Here is a 27,494-nt window from a genome sequence, read left to right as displayed (position 1 = left end):
ATTTTTGCTACTTAAATTACACACCTTCAATAAATGTTTCACAAGGTGCCGTTCCAGTTAGTGGTAGTCAGTGCTTCGTAATTCGTAATGCACTTTACTGGATTAAAATACATGCGGTATTTATTGAAATATGCCAAATCAAAGTTTGAGAAATAAAAATCCCCATAGGAATCCCATACAAATAATTGCGTACGTAATTCTAATTGGAAGAATACGGCACCGATGATAGTCAAAGTTTCCGAGTGTTTCCGCGTGTATCTATGGCAGATGAGGACGAAGAAAGTGGTCCTGGGCAAACCGTATATGCTGATTTCGATTTTTCCGTGTGTTTTTTGATTGGAGGACGATTGACGTTGGATTACGACAAAAATATGGCCCTTTTTAAGGTAAATCGCCATCTAACACTGTTCAGAATTCAGCATTACAATCCCCCTGGGCTTCAAGGCATCCCTCTGCATCAATGCAAGTATAGTTTGAAGGTGAGCAGTTTGTTGTCTTGCGCGGAATTGCAATATAAGGTTCAATGTTAAGCATAATCTTTTCAAAAGTGGAGACTGGTTTGTAATACCAACCTTACATGGCTTCACCCTTACCTAATGTTATATTTTGGTGTATTTACTGCTGTTGTGATCCATTTTATAGCAGCTTCAGTGATTGTAATTTTGGTCAGAAACTATTTATAATTTCTCTTTGTAGTATAGTGATGTCATAGTGTTATATAATAATAATTATCCTTAGTGCTTACAATGTGACAAATAAAGCTGAACAGTGTCCAAACAAATCTATTTTATTAATAATATTGGTCTTATATTTTCTTATCTGATTGTCATATTTCCGAAGTATTTGTTAATTGTGCCATTACTTACCATGTTATATAATATTACTGATTTTTCTGGTTAGTTATCCTTGAAAATGCATTAGGTACTGGTGTATACTTAGTATTACATAATATACACACAGTTTTATTTGTGAATCACTTGCTTTATCCATGTAATATTCTGAGTGGTCAGTCTACAAAGAAGTGGTCACTCTTGAGAGGTTTTACTTAGCTCATATGCTGTTCTCCATAAAATAGTTATGTGGTAAAAATTTCATGTCATTATTAGTTTCCTATCTAGATTTATGATACTTTGAATATTGTGTTGGTGCCATGCGATATATGTAAAAAGCATTGAAAATACTGTACACAAAAATCATTACACTGTCAACTTCTTTTGCTTATATCTTTTGATAGGAACCACCAATTGGGGTGGGGTTTGCACTAAAATGACACTGAAAAATAGCACAATATTTGTCATACCAATGAATGCATGGAATGTTAATTATTTAATTTAGTTGGAAATCTCTACATCAAGTTTGTAGCAACAACTGAAAATACCTACAATAATATTAAACCAGTTGACAGAAGTTGTTCTCAGAAAGTGATTAGTATATGGCAGGATGTTTGGAGCAATGGTAAGATAGCAGTGTACAGGTCAAGAAAACACACTAGCAACTTCTTGAAAAACATTATGATGGATGTTCTATTAGAGTAGTTGACTGTTCTATTAGAGCATTTTGATTTTTAGCAGCTTTTAGGTTAAAGTCTTACACCAAAAGTATAATTTGAACCCCCCTTAGTAAGGCCACTTCAACTAAATCTTTTGTTTCTCGGGCCCGACCGACCCTATATTTTTCAGCATAAAATAATTATGTTAATCACGTGATCACCTTGTAAAGAGTGATAATGCCACAAAGGAGTTGCAAATTTATCTTTAAGCTCTCAAAAGTAAGTAACACTAAATATCTCAACATATAGCTGCCTACTCACAAGTGATACAGCAACCGTAATAATGTAGCTTAGCCACCGTTTGACTCGCAATATCATTCGAAGTGGCCTAATTCTAAGTAAAGATTAGCCATTCTACCTTCTCTTCCATCTTTTCATTGCCCATGCATACGTATAAGGTGCAATTGCATCTATACTGCAACTTTTAGAAGCTTCCTAGCTTGCACATGGTAAAATTTTGGAGGGGGGTGCTTCAGCAACCCAAGCACTCCCCTAAATCCGCCCTTGCGGGTATTTCAGTTCCATTTGAAAACAAGGATTTTTGCATGATGATGTATTCACATTATTTCAAACGTGTTGATGTCATCATGCAAATGGTATCAATTTCAAACAGAACTGAAATTCTCGGTAAACGGGATAAACCCGTTGTGCGGGTAGAGAAGTCAAGGAATCTGCATACCTCACAATGGTTAGACCACAAATGGAGTATGTATCAGCTGTGTGGGATCCATACCATAATTCACATATCTAACAATTAGAAAAGGTACAGCGACATGCAGCTTGATGGATTTATAATGACTACAGCAGATTTGGCTCAATCTCGGCAATGATGAGTGAATTACCTTGGTCATCTAGAGATCCGTCGCAAGATACCTAGACTGCAAATTTTACACAAGGTACTGAATCATCAGTTTGTTATCTCCATTCCATCACATTACTTTCCATCAATGAGAACACCACCCACTACATTTCATCATACCAACGTCTTCCACAAGATCTCATCAAAACAGTTAGCTATTTCTCGAGGACTATAAAAGAATGGAACACCTTACTACCCACTGTCATCGGAACAACTGACTCTGATTTATTTACATCACTTTTGCAATTAGGCAATTGTTTTGTGTAATTAATTAGTGTACTTCTCTTTTTTTTTTTTTTCTGAGCATGCATGCACCAGCAGGGCTGACTGCTGAGTCAGTACAAATAACAACAATCATGAATAAAAAAAGTATATATGCGGTCCCGCACAGCATAGCATAGATATACAGACACCAGGGTTCACCGTTGAGGTTGAGGTCAAGACGAATCTTATTTAGAGCACACTGGTTTGAACTGAGTCACGTGAAGCAAGGTGTTGTTTTGATTTTTCAGTTTGTTCGAGTTCTTCGCCTGGCCTCGGCTAATAACTCTGTAAGTTTATCTGTTTGTGTAGTTATCAACTATGAATGTTTCCTGGTCTTTCGATCCAGCGCGATTTTTAGAAGCCTTTCGAGGTCGCTTTACGACTCGGGCGTTGTACTGTAGCTTAACGGCTTCTTCCCGTTTAACATGACTGTTTCTCGCGCGTGGCAGATCGTTGTCATTAGGCAGGGAAAGGGGAAAATGTAGTCTGGGCCACCCTATTTTGATATAGAACAAATGGTCAAACAAGGGGTGTCACGTCGGCGCGCGCTGCAGCCATTCAATTAGAGTGAGGTGCATGCTTACATGCGATGTGCCTTATAACCAATATTTGGTGATTTGCAGAAATTTTAATTTGGCAAAATGCTCTCACTGAAAAATTGGCAGTGCACCATTGTATGTGAGGTTATGATACGTGAGGTTGTATGTGGTGTAAGCTGACAGAAGGATGAAGCATGCATGCTGTACCAATTTCTTTTTACACTGAATGTTTATCTTATGGATTCAGTCACTGCATGCATCTGGTTGAGTCGCTTTCATGATTGAAACCAGGTTGGGTCATCTACGCTTTATAGAATACTAGCTGCAGTACCTGCCCTTCGTGCAGATTGAGCTGAATGATTGATATAATATTGTGCCTGCCCTTTGAATATTGTATTGTTTGCACTTAATCACACATATACTGCTGTAGAATCAAAATACACTCTAGTGTGCATGTTTGTGATACATTTAGCTCACCAATTGTAACACTAAATTATATTGATGCAGCAGGCATTCAAGTTTTGTATATAGGCATGCGTAGAACCTCCTCCATTTATCAATGACTGTGCATGAATCCATATCTGCTATCTGCAAGCTTATATGGAGCCACGCCCACTAATTGAGTGAGTTGTAGTCTAGTCTTACAGCAAGCAGCTTCTGTCGTGAGCTATATACTCATTTGCATGCATGAAGCCATGCTATTTATCATACAGTACTATCGTACTGTATGGTAGGGACATCGAAGGTGTGGGGATGATCCGTGATATAATATAACCCAAAAACCTGCCATGACTTTTCTCCATAATGACATGACAGTATTGGTTGGGTAAAACCAAGCCAAAAAGTGTCTTCAGATTGACCCGAAACATTTCCGTCAAGCTGCTACAGAATTTAAAAAATATATATTCAACATAATTTTCTACTGCCTGCCCTGCCTTCCCTGCCTACCCTGCCTGCCCTGCCTGCCCTGCCTGCCTGACACCTTCAGCCAAGCGTAGCAGAAAACTGGCTACAGCTATAGCCCTAATTCTTGTGCAGAAACATTTCTAGTTCACTTAAGAAAAAAACCTTTGGTATATTGATAAACATACAATGCTTGTGCTATTGTATTACCTTTTATCCTTCTTTACCATGGCCATCAGTCAAGGTTTTACCGCTGAGTGTTAATAGACTACAATGTGGCTTCCATCTACCAGTGTATATTGTATTAAACTGTTTGAATACACGTGGTCGCCGGTTGCACCAAACTATTTGAACACATGCGTACATGACTCACTGTCGATCAGTGAGAGCAACTTGCAGCAAACTATATAGCAATGTGTAAGTCAATAAATAGTTTATTTAGTAACAATGTTAAACCGAGTCGGGTCATCCAGGTCCTGCTTTACAGATTATTCGGGTCTGACCCCACGTGCTAAATTAAATGTGGACATGTTACTACATGTCATAGCGTAGCCCTGCTTCTTTTGTGAGCCACACCCACTTACGTAAATTACTGTCTAGACATATGGTAGCCATGCCCATTCATCAGTCTGTAGGTATGCACAAATCCACATCTATTATTGTCTGTAGGCTTTTGTAGAACAACGCCCACTGATCAGTTGTTATTGTATGAGTAATAGTCTAGTATAATAGTGCTGTGATTAACTCTTTTAAAATATTGCGACTGGTTTTGTGTAATGTCCAAATTAGGGATGGGCGGTATTGCTTTTTTGAAGAATGGTACGGTATTAGGAAAAATACTTTGGTATCACTAAATGCCTTGTATATTGTACACTTTTTAAAAACCTGGGTAAGCTATGATTTACACTTGTGCTAGTAGTGAAAATTATCTTTTAAAGGAACAAATGAAATGACAATTGTACCACAAAGTAAGGTTTGAATATCTCAAAAGGTAAATTATTGTTTGTCTTGTCCACAGCATAAACACATGGTTGTATGGGGTTGACTTCATGTGTAGCCACCACTAAACCACCAAAAATTTAATTAATACATTAAATTCGGTATTCGGTAGTTTTAGAAAGCCACAACGGTATCTGAAAAATACCTTTTTAACTACTAATACCTAAATACCTCCCAACCCTAGTCCAAATACTTTAAAACAATACGAAGTGAATATCCCTACTGTGCATTGAGTATAGCACAGTAGGGATATTCACTTCTTATTGTTTTACAGTATTTGGACATTACGTACTACTCCGATCCAGCTTGTTTCAGTACTTTTATTGCAGCGCTATACACTGTCTCTACTCTATTTTTTCTTATACTTGTTTGTAAGGTGTGTTTAAGTATATGGTATCCATAAAGCCACGTTTGGTTTGTTGAAACAGCTGCTATGAAAAGCTTGTACACAAACATTAAATTTGGTGGTTTGTGACCTAATCACCCATTTTCCAAATTTAGTTATCGCCAAAATTAAGTTTATTGTTACACAGTATTTTACCTGGGCTTATACCTACACATTTAGGGACAGATGTGTAGTGCTCCACCACATAGCTTTGCTGTTTGTATTATTTTATGCAATGCTGCATAATACAGCTATCTTGTATGCACAATAATCATTTAATTAAACAGCTGGTATATAGCTACATGCAATGTACCTGCTGTATTTCCTTACCCGCTGTTATAGCTATTCCTTGCTTGCTTTCTTGGTATATATTAGCTGAAAGATAGAAGTATGCAGCAGCACCAGAATGAAGAAGCAGACTAAAAGAAATAGACGTGAAACAGAAGTTATTAGTATCATTACAGCTTTACACTGACCAGCACAGAAGGCTTACAGAAGTTATAATGTACCAAATTAGACAGCCCACTACACAGGGTAAACAGTCTACCTGCAGGGAAACACATCAGATAGGAGTTAGAGACATTGCCATCCTATGTAAATGCCACAGCAAATGACCAGACAAGTAGAAACGTGCAGCATGTCAGTCTGTTGACTGCAAAACTGCTACTTGCATGGTATACATGCTGTATAGGTCAATAGCACTACGTGAGGGAAACAATGTAATTTCAATATGAAAAATGTCGTTGCACTGTATAATACACTGTATGCTGTATAACGTAATAATTATACCACAGTATTGTAACCAAGACTATTTTATATACTTCTCCACATTTTATACATACCACTGCTGTTGCATTCTGTAATTTTTGTTCTGTTCAATGAAATAATTATATCACAATGATACCAGGCTCTAGAACTTGTGGCCAATCCGTTTTTTTTTACTTTCACTGTTCATATTTTGAAGGTCATTTTAAAAAGTGCACAAATATATAAATGAAAAAAGGTCAAGTTAAGCGAGCCTTGACCCACAGACCTTTACTTCTGAAGCACCACTCAATGGCACATTGTCTGGCTTGTGGAAAATCATACTTGCAGTTGCTGACCACACAAGATTTCTTCAGTGTGTGATTTTAGTGGTACTACTGTTGATAAGAGAATGGATGCATCTAGAGCTAAGACAATTTCCAACAATCGCCACTACCTGAAAACAATACTTGAAGTTCTTTTTGTATGCAGCCAACAGGAAATTGCATGATGAGGTCACAGAGAGTCTGTGAATTCACTAAATAGGGGTAATTTTCTAGAAATCTTTAAATTGGTGGCCAGTCATGATGAAGTTGTTAGTGAAAGACTTGTGTATGGACCCAAGAATGCACTTTACACATGTCGTTCTATCCAAAATAACTTTTTGAAACTTTTGGGTAAAATGGTGCAGAGTATTGTTTGCTGCAAAGTTTGTGAACCTGGATTATTCTTGATTCTGGTTGATGAAACCAAAGATATCTCTAAGAAAGAGCAAATAACATTTGTTCTGAGATGTATTGATCCTAAGGAGGGTACTGTCCAAGAATACTTTTTGACCTATGTTGAAGCTACTACTCTTGATGCTAAAAGCCTAACAGAAAGCATTGTGGATACACTTAAGAAGCATGAACTAGATTTAACATGTATTGTATCACAGGGATATAATAGTGCTTCTGTCATGAGTGGACATTGCACAGGAGTTCAAACACGATTGAAGGAATTTGCACTACACGCAATTTACATTCACTGTCATGCTCACATTTTAAACTTGGTGCTAGTTGATAGTGTAAAGGCTATTCCAGGTGCTACACAGTTTTTTACTCTTGTAGAAAGTCTCTATGTATTTTTAGCTACTACTAAGGTTCATGTAATCTTCTTGCAGAAGCAAAAGGAACTGCATCCTGACAAGCCAACTTGAGAACGATTGTCTGATATTCGTTGGGCCTGTAGATACTCTTCAGTAAATGCCATGTGCTACACATTTGATGCCATTCTAGCCACACTAGAAGATATGGGTGAAGACAGTGATGGAATGAAAGCTGCACAAGCTACAGGATTATTGTTGCAGATAAAAACCTTCCGTTTTCTTCTTTCTCTTATTACGTTTGACAAAATTCTTTCTATCACCAAGGGGCTGTCAAATGTGTTGCAGAGTGCCAATTTGGATCTAGCTAAGACAGCTGATTTGGTTTCGGGAACCATCAAAACAATTAAAGACTTTGAACTGACCAGAAATGGTGTCGTCTCTTCACTTATGTAGAAAGTGTTGCAAAACTCCATAACATTGAGATCACTGAAATTCACCCAAACAGGAAAAGAATGCTTCCTAGTCGCCTGCGTAACGACAGTCATCTTGGAGTCTACAGGTTCACATGAACAACTGACAACAAGCCAGCAATTCAAAGTTAGCCTTTACTACCCTATTTTGGATGCTTTCTTGATTGAGCTGAATCATAGATTTGGGGAGAGAAATGTTAAACTTATGAGAGTGATTCATGCTTGTGATCCACAAAGCTCCCAGTTTTTGAAACCAGAACAGATACAACCACTTGTAGATTACTACAGCTTAGATAGCGAGTCTGTAAGAATGGAATCAAGACTATCTAAACAAACATTAAACAAAAAGAAATTAAACAATACAGCTGACGTATTTAAAGAGCTATCACCTCTCAAGGAAGCATTTCCAACTTTACTGAAAGCCTTACAGAATGCACTTACAATCTGTGTTAGTTCTGCATCTTGTGAGAGATCATTCTCAGCATTAAAATGCATAAAGACCTATTTAAGGTCTACAATGCAGGAAAAGAGGCTGGTTAACTTAACTGTACCGTCTGTGGAGAGAGAAATCTCAAAAGCGCTTAATCTTGAAGAGGTTTAGGGATGCGCCGATTTTGCCGGCAAATTTTTTGGAAAAATATGTTGGTAAAAGCAAAGAGCAAAATGCTGGAAAAATAGGTGGAAAATTGGAAAAATGGGCATCAAGGAATGGCAGCTTAGCACATTTTGTATGAAAAAGATCGAGATACTCTAATAGAACAGTCACGCATGGTATTAGCATAATTAGGATAACATGAGCTCATAGGAAATGGTGACAAAAGATCGAGATACTCTAATAGAGCAGTCACTATGTACAAAATATTCTAATAGAGCAGTCACACATGCTTGCAAGCTTGAGATAATGCAATTAATTTTTACTGATACTCAGCAAAATAGAAAAAACCCGAGCAAAATATTGAGCAAAATAGGTGAAAAATAAAAGAATTGCTGGAAAGAAAAATAGGTGGAAAAAAAAAGCAAAATAGGCTCATCCCTAAAGAGGTTATAAATAAATTTTCTGCAGATCAAGACACACGATAGTGTGTCGTGCGGCCCAAGAAGGTGGCGTGCACACCGTGGGTATATTGACAGGAAGAAAAAAAACGTCATTTTTGTACTTTTGTATCTTGGTGATCCCTTAACAGATTGGAACCAAATTTGCTACAGAGTTGCCCGCCAGCTAAGGGAGTCTACATACAAAATTTGAAGGAAATCGTGCCAGCCATTTCCGAGATACAAGCTGCCAAAGTCTCGATTTTTTTTCTTCGTTTTTTCTTCCTCGTGTTTTCGCACACTTGCAAAAATTGCTATAAAACACAAACACGTGCTCCGATCGCCTTGAAATGTGGCACACAGAAAGGGAGTCCAAAGGCAAATCCTAGCATCAAATTTGGTGCAAATCCGATGAATAATATGGGAGTTATGACCGATTATTTGCGTAAAACAAGATCGATTTGTTGTCACACCTACAGGGTAAATCGCTTCATAGAATGAGTTGAAAATTGCTATGTAGATGGAGTAACCATCGTAGGAGTGCCTTTTGGTGGTTTGAAAGGAATCGAGATAAAGACCATGGAGATATGACATAAAACCCAACTTATGTCACAATTATGCAATCAATTTTTATGAATAAAAAGTATTAGTTTTTAAGCTTACTAGGCAAACCGCTTAGAGCAATGAGCTGAAAATCGGTGTCTAGCTGAAATAATCTTCATAGAAAGTCCTTGCAGTAGTATAGAAGAATTGGATTACAAACCACTGAGTTATGATTCGAAAGCCAACTCCGTGTAGCAAATGCGAGATCAAGATACTCTAATAGAACAGTCACCCTAATAGAGCATTTAGCTAATTTATTTACACCATTATAGAATTCTATTACATTACAAGTTATTCTGTAGGGACTTCAGCTGCAAACAGTTAATCTTATAGACAGTTCAACAAGAAGCAAGTCATCCTATAGAGAGTTCAGCTACAAATATATTGCTGTAGTGATTCACAACATTACAAGTCACACTGAAGAGAGTTCAGCTATAAACAAGTCATGCACCCTGTAGAGAGTTCAGCTACAAACAATTTACTCTGTAGAAGTTCTACTACAAACAAGTCTTCATTCAGAGAGTTTAACAACCAAAATCCACCATGTAAAGACTTCAGCTAGACTAGCAAGTTACCCTGTAGAGAGATCAGCTAGAAATAAGAGAGAGCTCAGCTAGAAAACGTCACCTTGTAGAGAGTTCAGCTACAAGCAAATCACACTGTAGAGAGATCAGACAGAAGACGCCACCTTGTAGAGGTTTCAGCTGTGAAGTAATCACCCTAGAGAGAGTTTAGCTAGAAAAAAATCACCCTGTAGAGAGTTCAGCTACAAAGAAACCATCCTGTAGAGAGATCAGTTAGAAAGAAATCACCTGTAGCGACATCAGCTACAAAGAAACCGTCCTGTAGAGAGTTCAGCTACAAACAAATCATCCTATAGAGGGATCAGCTAGAAGAAGTTACCTTGTAGATAGTTCAGCTACAAACAATTCACCCTGTAGAGAGATCAGCTAGAAGGACTCACCTTGTAGAGTGTTCAGTTACAAAGAAACCACCATGTAGAGTTCTGTAATAAATGTATGTATTATATATATAATTTGTACATGTATTGATAAAATCAGAAATATTTAAAATATTCATCTACATCTTTTCTTCTTCCTGTGGTAAAGAAAAAGATAGGTTAAAAAAGCCCCAAAGCCGGCCATAGGCCGGCTTTGGGGTATACAAATACAAAAATAAGTGAAGTCTAATCCAAAACAGCCAAGCTGTAAAAAAAGAGTGCGGCCCTCAAAAAGGCTATGATGAAAAAAGATGTGAAATCCAAGGTGGCGGTGGCTGTGATGGTAGGTTAATGGCAAATTTTTTAATTATGACAATTTAGGTGAATTTGGTACCGAATCCTAGTGGAGGAGGCAACGCAAATTCACCGGAATTGTCGTAATTAAAATTTGTGCCATTAACCTACCATCACAGCCATTTCTTGGCCGCCACCTTGGATTTCACATCTTTTTTCACTATAGCCTTTTTGAGGGCCGCACTCTTTTTTTACAGCTTGGCTGTTTCGGATTAGATGATAAGAACTATAGAATTACACTCTCATAGGTTTAGCTATAAACTATACGCCATTATTGTTATTATGTACAATTACAGATAATAAAATAGCTATGATATATATCTGAGAGAAAGCTTTCTGTGTTGCAATGGCTATATTTTGTGTCTCAGGTATCACCAGATTCAATCTCATAATACCTTTTTTCAAAAATTTCCTGGGGGGAGGGGTATGCCCCCAGACCTCCCTAGAAGACTCATGCTTCACATTTGGAGTGTGATTTGCACACTGTGTAATTTTAATCTGCTTTACTCATTACTCAAATGCTTTAACTATACATCAGTGCCCACTAAGTACCCTGGTTAACAATGACTTCTAGATTCGCCACTGATGATATCACAACTTCACCACATTGTAGGAAGCCGAAAAAGCACATGCATGCTGCAGCCCACAGATTTGCCCCATTCCTATCTGTTGAAGGAGACCACAAACTTCGCATCACCTTCAATAGGTCCGGTGTTATCGGTAGCCTTGTTTTGGGTGGACCCCCAGTAACCCTCTTGATACCCCTAATTATATATCCCAGCTGAGGCATGTCACTCATTCGTGAATCACCAAGTCCCATACTTATCTGGGTGTGCCTCACCGCTGCCATGTAGTTCTTGATTGTGCCCCCTTTCAGTCCTTCCTTAAACAGGTATGCTGCAAAACGTGACGACAACTGTTCATTCACAGGAAATGGAAAACTTACATGATACAAATTACAAAATATTATAAAATGCTTACTCCCTGACTGATAGTTCCTGGATGTAGACAGGGCTGCCTACAGGAGGGGGGGGGGCAACTAGGACATTTTGCCCCGGGCACCAGGAGGCCCCACAAAAGGCCCCTTGAATACCTGTTTAAAAATCAATATACTCTAATAGAGCAGTCAGATCTAGATACTCTAATAAAGCAGTCACAGTATTCTTCAGAGGAACAGTGTAGCAAGCTTATAAATAAGGCGATATGGTTAGTGAGGGTTACCTATTGTCATTGTCAGCATGTGATAACCTTTTTATTTTATGTTTTTGGTCTTCGACTTACAGCTTGGGTAAAGTTGTGATGCAGAATGGAACCTCCTTGCCCTTGGGGCCCCACTTTAACTGTTTGCCCTGGGCCCGTTAATTTTTCTGGGTGGCCCTGGATGTAGATGGGGCCAAACCGTTTATAAACAGCTGCTGAACCATTGTGTCCAACTCACTGATCTTCAATCGATGTGTTGGTCCAGCAAGAGTGCTGCCAGACTCCTCGGAATGGCAGTTTGACGGACTCTTTCAGCATTGGGGGCCTGAGACAAGAACCAACTGATGTTATTTCTGGACACCGCATCTGCCAAAGTGTTCTGGATCCCCGGTGTATGCACTGCCTGCAGCGTAAATTGAAAATGTGCCCTGGCAAAAAACAGGCGTCTTAGCAGGTGCATCACCGGTGCTGCCTTGCTGTAGCCCGAGTTTACTACTGCGACTGTTCCCATGTTGTCACAATGTATGATCACATTCAACTCCTCCCAACGCCTTCCCCAGACAGCCGTTGCCAGTACAATTGGGAAAAGTTCCATCCACAGAATACTCTCCTCTACTGATTCTGCACCGTCTGGGGTGCAGTTAGACCATCTCCATTGTAACCACTCCTGCGATGGGGCTACGGCTCCACAGCTAAACGAGCCTGACTCGTCTGTCCAGATGTGGTGCTCACAATGGCCCTGCTCTATAGGGGTGATGATAGCCGTGCCATTCCAGGAACTCATAAATGTCATCCACCACATGAGGTCAGCCTTGAATTCCTCATTTAACTGGATGTGATAATATGACTTTCAAAAACCTGCTAAAAGTTCTATCAGGTGGCGGGTGAAGGTTTCTCTAGCTTCACCACCTTGCTTGCATAGGCCAGTTGACCATGTAGACTTTCCAACTCCTTCTTTCGGCAGTCTGTTCTATCCAGCCAACTGTCTGCTGTAACTCCCACAATTTCTCTTGGGGGAACCTGAGCTCCAGTGCCACTGAGTCAATCTCAAGACCCAAAAAGATTAAGCATGCCGTGGGTCCCTCCAGTTTCTCCCATGCCACTGGAAGACCGAGGAACTGAGGTCAAACGTCTGGAGTAGTATGGCAAGGGCCACGGTACAATCATCGCACCCTGGGGGGTCAATTAGAAGAAAATCATCCAGGTAGTGAATGATAAACCTCACTCCCTGCTGTCGTATGATCCAAGTCACTGCATCTGCCACTGCTGTGAATATCTAGGGGGCTGATTGCATCCTGAAAGGCAAGGCTGCATCTATGAAGAGTTTGCCATGCCAGATCATTCCCAGCAAATCACGGTCCGCTGGGTCTACTGGTATAGCCCTATATGCCTGGCGTATATCAACCTTAGCTATCAGTGAGCCTCTTCCCATAGCTTCCACCCCTTGGACAACATCCTCCATGCGAACATATGCTAGAGAACACTGAGATATGCTAACCCTGTCATTAATACTTTTGCCCTCTGGAGAAGACAAATCCACAATTAGTCTCCACTTTCCCAGGGTGCTCTTCGGTACCAGCCCAAATTGACTACGGTAAACATGGGAGAACTGACCTGGATCCATAGGACCCAGTGCCCTACCTTCCCGACACTCTGACGCGAGGTACTCCAATATCACCTTCAGGTGCTCCTCCTCTGAAGACATATTGAGCCTTGATGGGGCTTGCAGGGGGCTGCTCTGGTCGAAGCCCAGTCTGAAGCCATTTCTAATCTCATTAACCACGTAGCTTTGGAACCGCTGTTCTGGGTGTCACCTTAGGAACCTGTCCCACTCCCACCAGTGTAAAGGAGTCACAATCCTGTACTGTTCATGTGGAAGTCTCAGTGGGCTCAACGGACAACAGGAGTCCAAGGCTTGTAAATCTTCCATGTACTGGTAGCCCTCTACGGAGACAATTAGGGGCTATTGACTCTATCCCTTGCCCCAGTCTCTCACCAGCCAACAACCCACCAACTGCTCACTAGCTCTAACCCAAGCACATGCATTCAATGGATTAGCTACGGCATCAAATAACCAGGCTGGCAAACAACTACACTGATAGCACAGTCCGCAGTTGGATGAAGCCTCTTAGTGGCTGGTGAGAGACTCCACTAGGTAATAATTCTGATTAAGCATTTATAAATCACACAGCGGTTGCTACATAGGAATAGAGCTGAGTTTGACCTGAATCACAACAAAATAATGACATAGTTCAATAAGGCTGGAACCAACCACAGTGTAACCCTTGTATGGCGGCCCGACAGAGTACTGCTGGGTGGTTTCCACCACAGTTGCTGGATACATGTGTATGCCGACCACTGAAAATGACACTCCTGCCTGTTCCATGCTCTGCACACTTGACCAGATGGTCATATTGGCTGGGAGGCCTGGGGGTGGCTAGCAGTCTGCCTTGACAACAGGGACTGGACCTTTGCCTCCAGAACCCGCAGACAACTCGAGCCCTCCTGCTCTGGATCTCCAAGCCCACAGTCTTCAGTTCTGTTTGTAGTTGCCAAGCACAGTTCGCAGCAATGGGCTTGCCTACGCGGACCATTGAAACAGATGTAGTGTAGGGTTCCATTGACCCTTGACCATGCTGTCACACCAGTTGCTGCTGCCTGTCTTCAGAACACTGTATCATAATTGACCCAACTTGTGCCACCAAAGTCCTGGCTAGCCCTGACAATCATGTACATATAGGTCATCAGTTCTGGTATCAGTGAAGGATCATGTGCTGCTCTCACACTCACATAGATTGTGAATGATTGCACCCAGGTAAAGACATCCAAAAACCCTCCTGGGTCGCTGCCTCTCTGCCTTGACTGTTCCATCTTCCTCTTTGGCTAGCCAATACTCAGGTATCAACTCGTACATCTCAATGAATTCACCCCCCCCCGGTCTGATTCGTGCTGCAACCCTCTCTGGTACTGGGGGCAAACCTTCCCCAACACAAATCCCTTTGGCATATCCCATCGGCAACTTCCTGCCGAGGTTGCCCACTTAGCTACTACTGGCAAGGCCAGTGACTGTATTGTTGTCTGGTGTCACGGTCACAATGTCCCCAGCTTCCGACCCATTCCAAGAGTTGTTGACCAGCTGCACATGCTGAAGTGCGGATGGAGGCGGTACTCCTAAACAGAGACATGCAACAGTAGTAACCGGGTAGAACTTGACATACCAGCTGTACGACAGCTGTTGCACTCGGGCTAGCACACTTCTCCCTTGGAGAAACATCAGACCTCAGGCCAAGTTATAATGCAGGATCACCGAGGGGCACTACTAGTTGCTTGGCTGCTGGGGTACCTGCAGGTGACCCCTGGGCCTCCAGTCATAAGGTAAGTACATAATGAATTTACAGGCCCCAACTGCGGTTGTACATAACCCCCACACCCTTCACCAGGGAGGACCCAAAAGCCTCGAGCCATCCTGTAGATGGCCAAACAAACTGATAACAACTATGAAACCTTGGGTCTTTTTCGAATGCCCTTGAATGGGGGCCACGGCATAGCGTTCCAGGCGAGTGATAACTACAGTGGTTATTGACGTTCCTCCCTGCTCACTGGGGCAAGGAGGGGCGAGTCATCCTGAAAGGGAGAGGGAAGGATATCTCACCTTGCGCGAGCAGTCTTGTTACTCCACCTCCCGATGACGGAGGAAGGTTCTCCCACGCTTTCATCAGCTCAATAATGGTGTCTTGTAACTCGTCAAGCCACACTACATTCACTGCTTGAGCACTACGTCCTTCCTGTGCTGGGTCCTGGGTGTAATCCTCAGGTCTTTCTGTGCCTTGTTTCTCCTGATTTGAACCGTTATCTGCCATCACACAAAGCGCCAGTGAAAATCCTGCCTAAAACCACAAGGTAACTGATGCGCATGCACAGAAGCAGCTCCCCGTATACTATCATACCCAACGCCAGCACCAGACCGTATCTAATCATCACGTGAGATAGTATAAACCATCACGTATTAACCTCGGTTAATCCTTCTTATTAACCCTCACATACTTCTTAAGTGTTTTTTACTGTTGCCTTTTCGTTAAGAAATTGTGGCTAATTCTACAATCTGGGCATGCAATACCACTTTTCCCTTGGAACAGTCGTGAACTTAAGTAACCATTTACAGTTACTAGATCCATTCTCTGGATCTTGGCAAAGGAACAAGTTTGTTTTCCCTGTTTCCTCGAAATTGTCTGTGAACCAGATAAATAGCACTGCTGCTACAGTATATGTGTACAGACTTCTCCAAGCTGGCAACGTTCTCTCACACAGTCACATGTAGCCTTCAGTACTCCTAAGTTAGGTAAACTGGCATGTGTTCCAGTGAAATCGACGCTCACAAAACTTTCCTCACAGAATGGTGTAGAGGTTGACAAGGAGAAAACATCTTGACCACTTGGCATATTCCTGTAGGTGTTTGAGTGTTAATCGGATAGCTGCAGGTTTGGGCTGCCCAGATCCAGTCATGAATTTTTTTCTCCTTTCTCCACCTTTTCAAACATACTTTTTGTAACAGCTTTAAACAAGCTATAGGACCAGGTGTCCTACAGACCTTCAGCACTTGTGCTGTAAAGCCTTAATAAATAAAAAAAAAAAAGGTTCAGTTAATTGCTCAGTTAATTCATGAGTAGCTGTCTGGCAATCAGTAAGCTGATCCTGCACAGTTCCAGAACCATCACATTATGACTTTTCTTGTCAACATTCACTTAGCTGCATTCTTACCCAGCCAGTGACTTTCCAGTTCAGTATGATATAACCATCCTTCCCCAACCACTAGCATACAAACTGGTTGTAGGCTTCAAGGCCTTTCTACGCTATGAGCTGCTCAGCTGTGACAAACTAGTCCTTAGAACAAAGTAACAAGCGGTATCATTGGATTCCACAGGACAGGCAGGAGGAAAACTCAGAAAAACCGTCAACTAAATTCACAAATCGCTGAGAAACTGGTCAATCCCACCTATAATTCATTGTATTGCTCCTTTGTTTCGTCAGGGAGGCCTTCAGCATAGCTCGACAATCTCTAAATCCGCAGTTCGTAGCAATCAGGTAGTGCACCAATATGGCGTTTTGGTACGGTTTACGTATTGTTGATCACGTGCTGAAATAGCTCTCTATATAGATAATAACGGAGGGGAAATTATGGTAGTCCGGGAGTGCCCGCTTTAATTTGGCTCCGCCTGCGGTCCTGCCTCCCACACAAAAAAAAAATTGGTGCCATCTTAGGCAAGGAACTCTCCCCTTCGCTGGAGCTGTAACAATTTCTAAAGATCCATTATTGTTACTGTGTAGCCGCGACCTGAGGTTAAGACAACAGTTCAGGTAAGATGATAGGCTATAACCTGTCACCTGTGCAGTATACTGACAGCATGCACGGATGCCTATATACAGCTGGTGACAGCTAAATGACTGGCTGATGGCCTAGATCCAGCTGTGTGCAGTGGCACAAGTTTTAGCTGCCTGAGTGGCTATAGTATGTAGAATATCAACTGTCAGTTATTGAACTAAAGGGCAAGGGTGTGGCTTATATGAACCACTGCATACAAACAAGGTTTGAGATACCGCATTAAAATATGGTGTTGTTTTTGGTCATAAAGTATACCAAGGGTAACATATAAGTTGCCCTTGGGTAGCTGCATGCACAAAGATCTGTTTGAAGTAATTTCTTCTCTATAAGATCAATAAACGCTTGGAATAATCTACCTAATGAAGTGGTGTCAACTATTTCAGTAAAATTAATCTAAACCAAAACAGCCAAGCTGTAAAAAAAGAGTGCGGCCCCCAAAAAGGCCAAAGATGTGAAATCCAAGGTGGCGGCCAAGAAATGGCTGTGATGGTAGGTTAATGGCAAAAATTTTAATTACGAAAATTCAGGTGAATTTACGTTGCCTCCTCCACTAGGATTCGGCACCAAATTCACATGAATTGTCGTAATTAAAATTTTTGCCATTAACCTACCATCACAGCCATTTCTTGGCCGCCACCTTGGATTTCACATCTTTTTTCACCTTGGCCTTTTTGGGGGCCGCACTCTTTTTTACAGCTTGGCTGTTTTGGTTTAGATATCACTTCTTTTAGTATTGCAAGCCACAAAACTGGCCATATGGCTTTGATGCTTCCTTTTAACTTGTTTTTTTTTTTTACTGCAGGAATTGTGGAACAAAGGAGTGTGTATAGCTTTTGTCTGATGAAATAGTTGTATATTTAACATTGAATGATGATTATCACATACTGTAGTTAATAAGGTGATTTCTTACCTACTGTAACTGAACTGTAGCTGAAACTCTCATTGTTTGTAGCTGAACTCTTTTCAGGGTGATTTATTTCTTGCTGAACTCTCTACAGGATGATTAGTTTCTAGCTGAATTCTCTACAGGGTGATTTGTTTGCAGCTGAACTCTCTACTTGGTGGTTTCTTTGTAGCTGAACTCTCTACAACGTGACTTGTTCTAGCTGAACTCTCTACAGGGTGGTGAACTCTCTACAGGTTGATTTGTTTGCAACTGAACTCTCTGCAAGATGATTTGTTTCTAGCTGATCTCTCTATAGTGTAACTTGATTGTAGCTGAACTCTCTACAGGATGGTTTCTTTGTAGCTGATCTCTCTACAGGGTGACTTGTTTCTAGCTGAACTCTCTATAAGGTTATCTGTTTGTAATTGAACTCTCTACAGGATGGTTTCTTTGTAGCTGACCTCTCTACAGGGTAACTTGTTTCTAGCTGATCTCTCTACAGGGTGACTTGATTCTAGCTGAACTCTCTATAGGGTTATCTGTTTGTAATTGAACTCTCTACAGGATGGTTTCTTTGTAGCTGATCTCTCTACAGGGTGACTTATTTCTAGCTGACCTCTCTACAGGGTGAACTTGTTTCAGGGTGAACTTGTTTCTGGCTGAACTCTCTACAGATGATTTGTTTGTAGCCGAACTCTCTACATGGTGGTTTCTTTGTAGCTGAACTCTCTACAAGGTAACTTGTTCTAGCTGAACTCTCTACAGGGTGGATGAACTCTCTACAGGATGGTTTCTTTGTAGCTGATCTCTTTACAGGGTGACATATTTCTAGCTGATCTCTCTACAGGGTGAAATTGTTTCTGGCTGAACTCTCTACAGATGATTTGTTTGCAGCTGAACTCTCTACATGGTGGTTTCTTTGTAGCTGAACTCTCTACAAGGTGATTTCTTCTAGCTGATCTCTCTAAAGGGTGATCTGTTCGTAGCTGGACTCTCTACAGGGTGATTGGTTTGCAGCTGAGCTCTTTATATGATGGTTTTTCTGTAGCTGAACTCTCTACAAGGTAACTTCTTCTAGCTGATCTCTCTACGTGGTGACTTCTTTCTAGCTTAACTCTCTATAAGGTTATCTGTTTGTAATTGAACTCTCTACAGGATGGTTTCTTTGTAGCTGATCACTCTACAGGGTGACTTGTTTCTAGCTGATCTCTCTACAGGGTGACTTGTTTCTAGCTGATCTCTCTATAGGGTTATCTGTTTGTAATTGAACTCTCTATAGGATTGTTTCTTTGTAGCTGATCACTCTACAGGGTGACTTGTTTCTAGCTGATCTCTCTACAGGGTGACTTGTTTCTAGCTGATCTCTCTACAGGGTGACTTGTTTCTAGCTGATCTCTGGATGAGTTGTTTCTAGCTGATCTCTCTACACGGTGACTTGTTTCTAGCTGAACTCTCTATAGGGTTATCTGTTTGTAATTGAACTCTCTACAGGATGGTTTCTTTGTAGCTGATAACTCTACAGGGTGGCTTGTTTCTAGCTGATCTTTCTACAGGGTGACTTGTTTCTAGCTGATTTCTGGATGACTTGTTTCCAGCTGATCTCTCTACACGGTGACTTGTTTCTAGCTGAACTCTCTATAGGGTTATCCGTTTGTAATTGAACTCTCTACTGGATGGTTTCTTTGTAGCTGATCTCTCTACAGGGTGACTTATTTCTAGCTGATATCTCTACAGTGTGAACTTGTTTCTGCTGAACTCTCTACAGATGATTTGTTTGTAGCCGAACTCTCTACATGGTGGTTTCTTTGTAGCTGAACTCTCTACAAGGTGACTTCTTCTAGCTAAACTCTCTACAGGTGATTTGTTTGTAGCTGAACTCTCTACAGGTGATTTGTTTGTAGCTAAACTCTCTACATGGTGCTTTCTTTGTAGCTGAACTCTCTACATAACGGTTTCTTTCTAGCTGAACTCTCTACAAGGTGACCTCTTCTAGCTGATTTCTCTACAGGGTGATTTATTTCTAGCTGAACTCTCTACAGGTTATTTGTTTGCAGCTAAACTCTCTACATCCATGGTGGTTTCTTTGTAGCTGAACTCTCTACATGATGGTTTCTTTGTAGCTGAACTCTCTACAAGGTGACTTCTTCTAGCTGAACTCTCTACAGGGTGATTTCTTTGTAGCTGAACTCTCCACCTGATGGTTTCTTTGTAGCTGAACTCTATACAAGGTGACCTCTTCTAGCTGATCTCTCTACAGGGTGATTTGTTTCTAGCTAAACTCTCTACAGGTGATTTGTTTGCAGCTAAACTCTCTACAGGTGATTTGTTTGCAGCTAAACTCTCTACATGGTGCTTTCTTTGTAGCTGAACTCTCTACATGATGGTTTCTTTTTAGCTGAACTCTCTACAAGGTGACTTCTTCTAGCTGAACTCTCTACAGGATGATTTGTTTGTAGCTGAACTCTCCACCTGATGGTTTCTTTGTAGCTGAACTCTCTACAAGGTGACCTCTTCTAGCTGATTTCTCTACAGGGTGATTTGTTTCTAGCTGAACTCTCTACAGGTTATTTGTTTGCAGCTAAACTCTCTACATGGTGCTTTCTTTGTAGCTGAACTCTCTACATGACGGTTTCTTTGTAGCTGAACTCTCTACAAAGTGACTTCTAGCTGAATTCTCTACAGGGTGATTTCTTTGTAGCTGATCTCTCCACCTGATGGTTTCTTTGTAGCTGAACTCTCTACAAGGTGACTTCTTTTAGCTGATCCCTCTACAGGGTGATTTGTTTGCAGCTGAACTCTTTAGGTGGTGATTTCTTTGTAGCTGAACTCTCTACAAGGTGACCTCTTCTAACTGATCTCTCTACAGGGTGATTTGTTTCTAGCTGAACTCTCTACAGGTGATTTGTTTGCAGCTAAACTCTCTACATGGTGCTTTCTTTGTAGCTGAACTCTCTACATGACGGTTTCTTTGTAGCTGAACTCTCTACAAAGTGACTTCTTCTAGCTGAATTCTCTACAGGGTGATTCCTTTGTAGCTGATCTCTCCACCTGATGGTTTCTTTGTAGCTGAACTCTCTACAAGGTGACTTCTTCTAGCTGAACTCTCTACAGTGTGATTTCTTTGTAGCTGAACTCTCTCCAAGGTGACCTCTTCTAGCTGATCTCTCTACAGCGTGATTTGATTCTAGCTGAACTCTCTACAGGTGGTTTGTTTGCAGCTAAACTCTCTACATGGTGCTTTCTTTGTAGCTGAACTCTCTACATGATGGTTTCTTTGTAGCTGAACTCTCTACAAGGTAACTTCTTCTAGCTTATCCCTCTACAGGGCGATTTGCTTGTTGTTGAATTCTCTACACGGTAATTTGTTTGAGGCTGAACTCTCTACATGGCAGTTTCTTTGTAGCTGAACTCTCTACAAGGTGACGTTTTCTAGCTGAACTCTATACAGAGTAATTTGTTTGCAGCTGAAGTCTCTACATAATGGTTTCTTTGTAGCTGAACTCTCTATAAGGTGACCTCTTCTATAGCTGAACTCTTTACATGGTGTCTAGTTTCTAGCTGATCTCTCTACAGGGTGATTTGTTTGCAGCTGAAATCTCTACAGGGTGATTTGCTTGTAGCTGAACTTCTTACATTGTGTCTAGTTTCTAGCTGATCTCCACAGTGTGATTTGTTTGTAGCTGATCTCTCTACAAGTTGATTTGTGTGTAGCTGATCTCTCTGCAGGTTGATTTGTTTGTAACTGATCTCTCTACAGGGCAATTTGTTTGTAGCTGAACTCTCTATAAGGTGATTTGATCTCTCTGCAGGTTGATTTGTTTGTAGCTGAACTCTCTAAAGGGTGATTTGCTTGTAGCTGAACTCCTTACATTGTGTCTAGTTCCTAGATGATCTCTCTACAGGGTGATTTGTTTGTAGTTGATCTCTCTGCACATTGATTTGTTTGTAGCTGAACTCTCTACAAGGTGATTTGTTTCTAGCTGATCTCTCTACAAGTTGATTTGTGTGTAGCTGATCTCTCTGCAGGTTGATTTGTTTTAGTTGAACTCTCTACAGGGTGATTTGTGTGGTTGTATGTACACTACTGCATGGAAGGACCACTAGCTTATTCTCTACAGGTTGATTTGTGTGTAACTGATCTCTCTACAAGCTGATTTGTTTGTAGCTGATCTCTCTGCAGGTTGATTTGTTTTAGCTGAACTCTCTACAGGGTGATTTACTTGTAGCTGAACTCCTTACATTGTGTCTAGTTTCTAGCTGATGTCTCTACAGGGTGATTTTTTGTAGCTAAACTCTCTACAGGCTGATTTGTTTGTAGCTGATCTCTCTGCAGGTTGATTTGTTTGAAGCTGAACTATTTACAAGGTGATTTGTTTGTAGCCGATCTCTCTACATGGTAATTTGTTTGTAGCTGAACTCTCTATAAGGTGATTTGTTTGTAGCTGATCTCTCTGCAGGTTGATTTGTTTTAGCTGAACTCTCTAAAGGGTAATTTGCTTGTAGCTGAACTCCTTACATTGTGTCTAGTTTCTAGCCAATGTCTCTGCAGGGTGATTTTTTTGTAGCTGACCTCTCTACAGGGTGATTTGTTTGTAGCTGATCTCTCTACAGGGTGATTTGTTTCTAGCTGATCGCTCTACAGGGTGATTTTCTTGTAGTTGAACTTCTTACATTGTGTCTAGTTTCTATCTTATCTCTCTACAGGTTGATTTGTGTGTAACTGATCTCTCTACAAGCTGATTTGTTTGTAGCTGAACTCTCTATAAGGTGATTTGTTTGTTGCTGATCACTCTAAAGATTGATTTGTTTGTAGCTGAACTCTCTGCAAAGTGTTTTGTTTGTAGTTGATCTCTCTACAGGATAATTTGTTTGTAGCTGAACTCTCTGCACAGTGATTTGTGTGTAGCTGAATTCTCTAGAGTGTGATTTAATGTAGGTGAACTCTCTACAGGGTGCATGACTTGTTTATAGCTGAACTCACTTTAGTGTGACTTGTAATGTTCTGAATCTCTACAGTGATATAATTGTAGCATAATTCTCCACAGGGTGACTTGCTTCTTGCTTAACTGTCTATAAGATTAACTGTTTGCAGCTGAAGTCCCTACAGAATAACTTGTAATGTAATAGAATTCTATAATGGTGTAAATAAATTAGCTGAATGCTCTATTAGGGTGACCGTTCTATTAGAGTATCTTGATCTCACATTTGCTACACAGAGTTGGCTTTCGAATCATAACTCAGTGGTTTGTAATCCAATTCTTCTATACTACTGCAAGGACTTTCTATGAAGATTATTCCAGCTATACACCGATTTTCAGCTCATTGCTCTTAGCGGTTTGCCTAGTAGGCGTAAAAACTAATACTTTTTTATTACTAAAAATAGATCGCGTAAGTGTGACACAGGTTGGGTTTTGTGTCATATCTCCGTGGTCTTAATCTCGATTCCTTTCAAACCACCAAAAGGCACTCCTACGATGGTTACTCCATCTACATAGCAATTTTCAGCTCATTCCATGAAGCGGTTTACCCTGTAGGCGTGACAACAAATCAATCTTGTTTTACGCGAATAATCGGTCATAACTCCTGAACCATTCATCGGATTTGCACCAAATTTGATGCTAGGATGCGCCTTTGGACTCCCTTTCTGTGTGCCAAATTTCAAGGCGATCAGAGCACGCTTTTGCATTTTATAGCAATTTTTGCAAGTGTGCGAAAAGACGAAGAAGAAGAAAAAAAAACACGAAACTTTGGCCGCTCATATCTTGGAAATGGCTTGAGTGATTTCCTTCAAATTTGGAATGTAGACTCCCCTAGCGTGCGGGCAACTTTGCAGCAAATTTGGTTTCAATCGGATTAGCCATCACCGAGATACAAAAGTGTGAAAATGACGTTTTCTTTCTTCCTGTCAATATACTCACGGTGTGGCACGCCGGCTTCTTGGGCCGCACGACACACTATCGTGTGTCTTGATAATAATAAGTTTGCTATACACAAAAATGGTTTAGTTTCATTGTGCACTGATTAGGTTTTTGAATAATTACATGTTTATTTTCTTATTTGCTGTGTTTGCTGCCATTTCTTCTCATTCATGAGAAATGTGGCAGGAATGATTTTTTGTGGTGTAGACAGGATGCAAAGGAATAGGTCACACATACTTTATTGAAAAGTAATGAAGTACTTGCCTATATACAGTGCACCAGATGAACAGTAAAAAATTTGAACATCATTGAACTGTAAAGACATGTAGTTTTAGGTGTCAGGAAAATTCTGTGACTTGTGTTGGAATTGTATGCTACATTTACATTACATTTTAAAGCTATATAGTGCAATGTTACAGTTGAGATTGTATAATAATAGAGAACTGTATGATTAATGTACAAATTGCACTAAAGGGTAACAGGTACCAGGCCCTATAACACATTTATTTAACATCAAGACACACGGTAGTGTGTCGTGCGACCCAAGAAGCCGGCGCTCCACACCGTGAGTATATTGACAGGAAGAAAGAAAACGTCATTTTCACACCTTTGTATCTCAGTGATCCCTTATCCGATTGGAACCAAATTTGCTACAGAGTTTCCTGCCAGCCAGGAGAGTCTACATTCCTAATTTAAAGGAAATCACTCCAGCCATTTCCGAGATACGAGCTGCCAAAGTTTCGATTTTTTTTCTTCGTTTTTTTCTTCTCCTTCATGTTTTTGCAAACTTGCAAAAATTGCTATAAAACACAAACGCGTATTCCGATCACCTTGACATTTTGTACACAGAAAGGGAGTACAAAGGCGAATCCTAGCATCAAATTTGGTGTAAATCTGATGAATGGTTCAGGAGTTATGAGCGGGAAATTGCTATGTAGATGGAGTAACTATCGTAGGAGTGCCTTTTGGTGGTTTGAAAGGAATCGAGATAAAGACCACGGAGATATGACACAAAACCCAACCTATGTCACAATTACGCGATCGATTTTTATGAATAAAACAGTATTAGTTTTTACGGCTACTAGGCAAACCGCTTAGAGCAATGAGCGGAAAATCGGCGTATAGCTGGAATAATCTTCATAGAAAGTCCTTGCAATAGTATAGAAGAATTGGATTACAAACCACTCAGTTATGATTCGTAAGCCAACTCCGTGTAGCAAATGCGAGATCGAGATACTCTAATAGAACAGTCACCCTAATAGAGCATTCAGCTAATTTATTTACACCGTTATAGAATTCTATTACATTACAAGTTATTCTGTAGGGACTTCAGCTGCAAACAGTTAATATTATAGACATTTCAGCAAGAAGCAAGCCACCCTGTGGAGAATTAAGCTACAAATATATCACTGTAGAGATTCAGAACATTACAAGTCACACTGAAGAGAGTTCAGCTATAGACAAGTCATGCACCCTGTAGAGAGTTCACCTACAATTAAGTCACTCTCTAGAGAATTCAGCTACACACAAGTCACTGTGGAGAGAGTTCAGCTACAAACAGATTACACTGTAGAGAGATCAGCTACAAACAAAACACTTTGCATTGAGTTCAGCTACAAACAAATCAGCTTGTAGAGAGATCAGTTACACACAAATCAACCTGTAGAGAGATAAGATAGAAACTAGACACAATGTAAGAAGTTCAACTACAAGCAAATCACCCTGTAGAGCGATCAACTAGAAACAAATCACCCTGTAGAGAGATCAGCTACAAACAAATCACCCTGTAGAGAGGTCAGCTACAAAAAAATCACCCTGTAGAGACATCGGCTAGAAACTAGACACAATGTAAGGAGTTCAGCTACAAGCAGATTACCCTTTAGAGAGTTCAGCTAAAACAAATCAACCTGCAGAGAGATCAGCTACAAACAAATCACCTTATAGAGAATTCAGCTACAAACAAATTACCATGTAGAGAGATCGGCTACAAACAAATCACCTTGTAAATAGTTCAGCTTCAAACAAATCAACCTGCAGAGAGATCAGCTACAAACAAATCACCCTGTAGAGAGTTTAGCTACAAAAAATCACCCTGTAGAGACATCAGCTAGAAACTAGACACAATGTAAGGAGTTCAGCTACAAGTAAATCACCCTGTAGAGAGTTCAGCTAAAACAAATCAACCTGCAGAGAGATCAGCTACAAACAAATCAGCTTGTAGAGAGATCAGTTACACACAAATCAACCTGTAGAGAATAAGCTAGTGGTCCTTCCATGCAGTAGTGTACATACAACCACACAAATCACCCTGTAGAGAGTTCAACTAAAACAAATCAACCTGCAGAGAGATCAGCTACAAACATATCACCTTATAGACAGTTCAGCTACAAACAAATTACCCTGTAGAGAGATCGACTACAAACAAATCAACTCGCAGAGAGATCAGCTACACACAAATCAACTTGTAGAGAGATCAGCTAGAAACAAATCACCTTGTAGAGAGTTCAGCTACAAACAAATCAATGTGCAGAGAGATCAACTACAAACAAATCACCCTGTAGAGAGATCATCTAGGAACTAGACACAATGTAATGAGTTCAGCTACAAGCAAATCACCCTTTAGAGAGTTCAGCTACAAACAAATCAACCTGCAGAGAGATCAAATCACCTTATAGAGAGTTCAGCTACAAACAAATTGCCCTGTAGAGAGATCAGTTACAAACAAATCAACCTGCAGAGAGATCAGCTACACACAAATCAACTTGTAGAGAGATCAGCTACAAACAAATCACACTGTGGAGATCAGCTAGAAACTAGACACAATGTAAGAAGTTCAGCTACAAGCAAATCACCCTGTAGAGATTTCAGCTGCAAACAAATCACCCTGTAGAGAGATCAGCTAGAAACTAGACACCATGTAAAGAGTTCAGCTATAGAAGAGGTCACCTTATAGAGAGTTCAGCTACAAAGAAACCATTATGTAGAGACTTCAGCTGCAAACAAATTACTCTGTATAGAGTTCAGCTAGAAAAAGTCACCTTGTAGAGAGTTCAGCTACAAAGAAACTGCCATGTAGAGAGTTCAGCCTCAAACAAATTACCGTGTAGAGAATTCAACAACAAGCAAATCGCCCTGTAGAGGGATCAGCTAGAAGAAGTTACCTTGTAGAGACTTCAGCTACAAAGAAACCATCATGTAGAGAGTTCAGCTACAAAGAAAGCACCATGTAGAGAGTTTAGCTGCAAACAAACCACCTGTAGAGAGTTCAGCTAGAATCAAATCACCCTGTAGAGAGATCAGTTAGAAGAGGTCACCTTGTAGAGAGTTCAGCTACAAAGAAATCACCACCTAAAGAGTTCAGCTGCAAACAAATCACCCTGTA

At 40.6% G+C, this 27,494-nt stretch overlaps 2 protein-coding genes across 2 annotated transcripts in view; one reads left to right on the top strand and one right to left on the bottom strand.

Moving 5' to 3' along the window:
• The first annotated feature begins 2,874 nt into the window (after nucleotides 1–2,874).
• LOC136264791 (uncharacterized) overlaps nucleotides 2,875–27,494 on the top strand; it is a 238,027-nt gene continuing 213,407 nt past the window's right edge. Inside the window, exon 1 of the mRNA XM_066059560.1 lies at nucleotides 2,875–2,959. The gene's annotated coding sequence lies outside the window, so the exon portion shown is untranslated. The remainder of the gene's footprint in view (nucleotides 2,960–27,494) is intronic.
• On the bottom strand, nucleotides 12,173–13,633 carry LOC136264792 (uncharacterized). Its single transcript, XM_066059561.1, has 3 exons — nucleotides 13,263–13,633; nucleotides 12,838–12,964; nucleotides 12,173–12,757 (listed from the first exon to the last, which is right to left on the bottom strand). Exons 1-3 carry the CDS (start codon nucleotides 13,631–13,633, stop codon nucleotides 12,173–12,175), a joined length of 1,083 nt encoding a protein of 360 aa, XP_065915633.1.

Source organism: Dysidea avara, chromosome 8, assembly GCF_963678975.1.
Source record: "Dysidea avara chromosome 8, odDysAvar1.4, whole genome shotgun sequence".
In the NCBI taxonomy this organism is placed as follows: Eukaryota; Metazoa; Porifera; class Demospongiae; order Dictyoceratida; family Dysideidae; genus Dysidea; species Dysidea avara.
The sequence above is the reverse complement of the archived record's forward strand: the minus strand, read 5'-3'. Positions and strand labels throughout refer to the sequence as shown.

Bases quoted from the DNA above. Each gene is read 5' to 3' on its own strand.
- LOC136264792 (XM_066059561.1), bottom strand. From the start codon at position 13,633: ATGTCTTCAGAGGAGGAGCACCTGAAGGTGATATTGGAGTACCTCGCG. The intron at 12,965-13,262 runs GCATGGCAAACT...AGATTGACTCAG, and splicing joins GATTTGCTGGGAATGATCTG to TGGCACTGGAGCTCAGGTTC. The intron at 12,758-12,837 runs GTGGTGAAGCTA...TATCACATCCAG, and splicing joins AACTGGCCTATGCAAGCAAG to TTAAATGAGGAATTCAAGGC.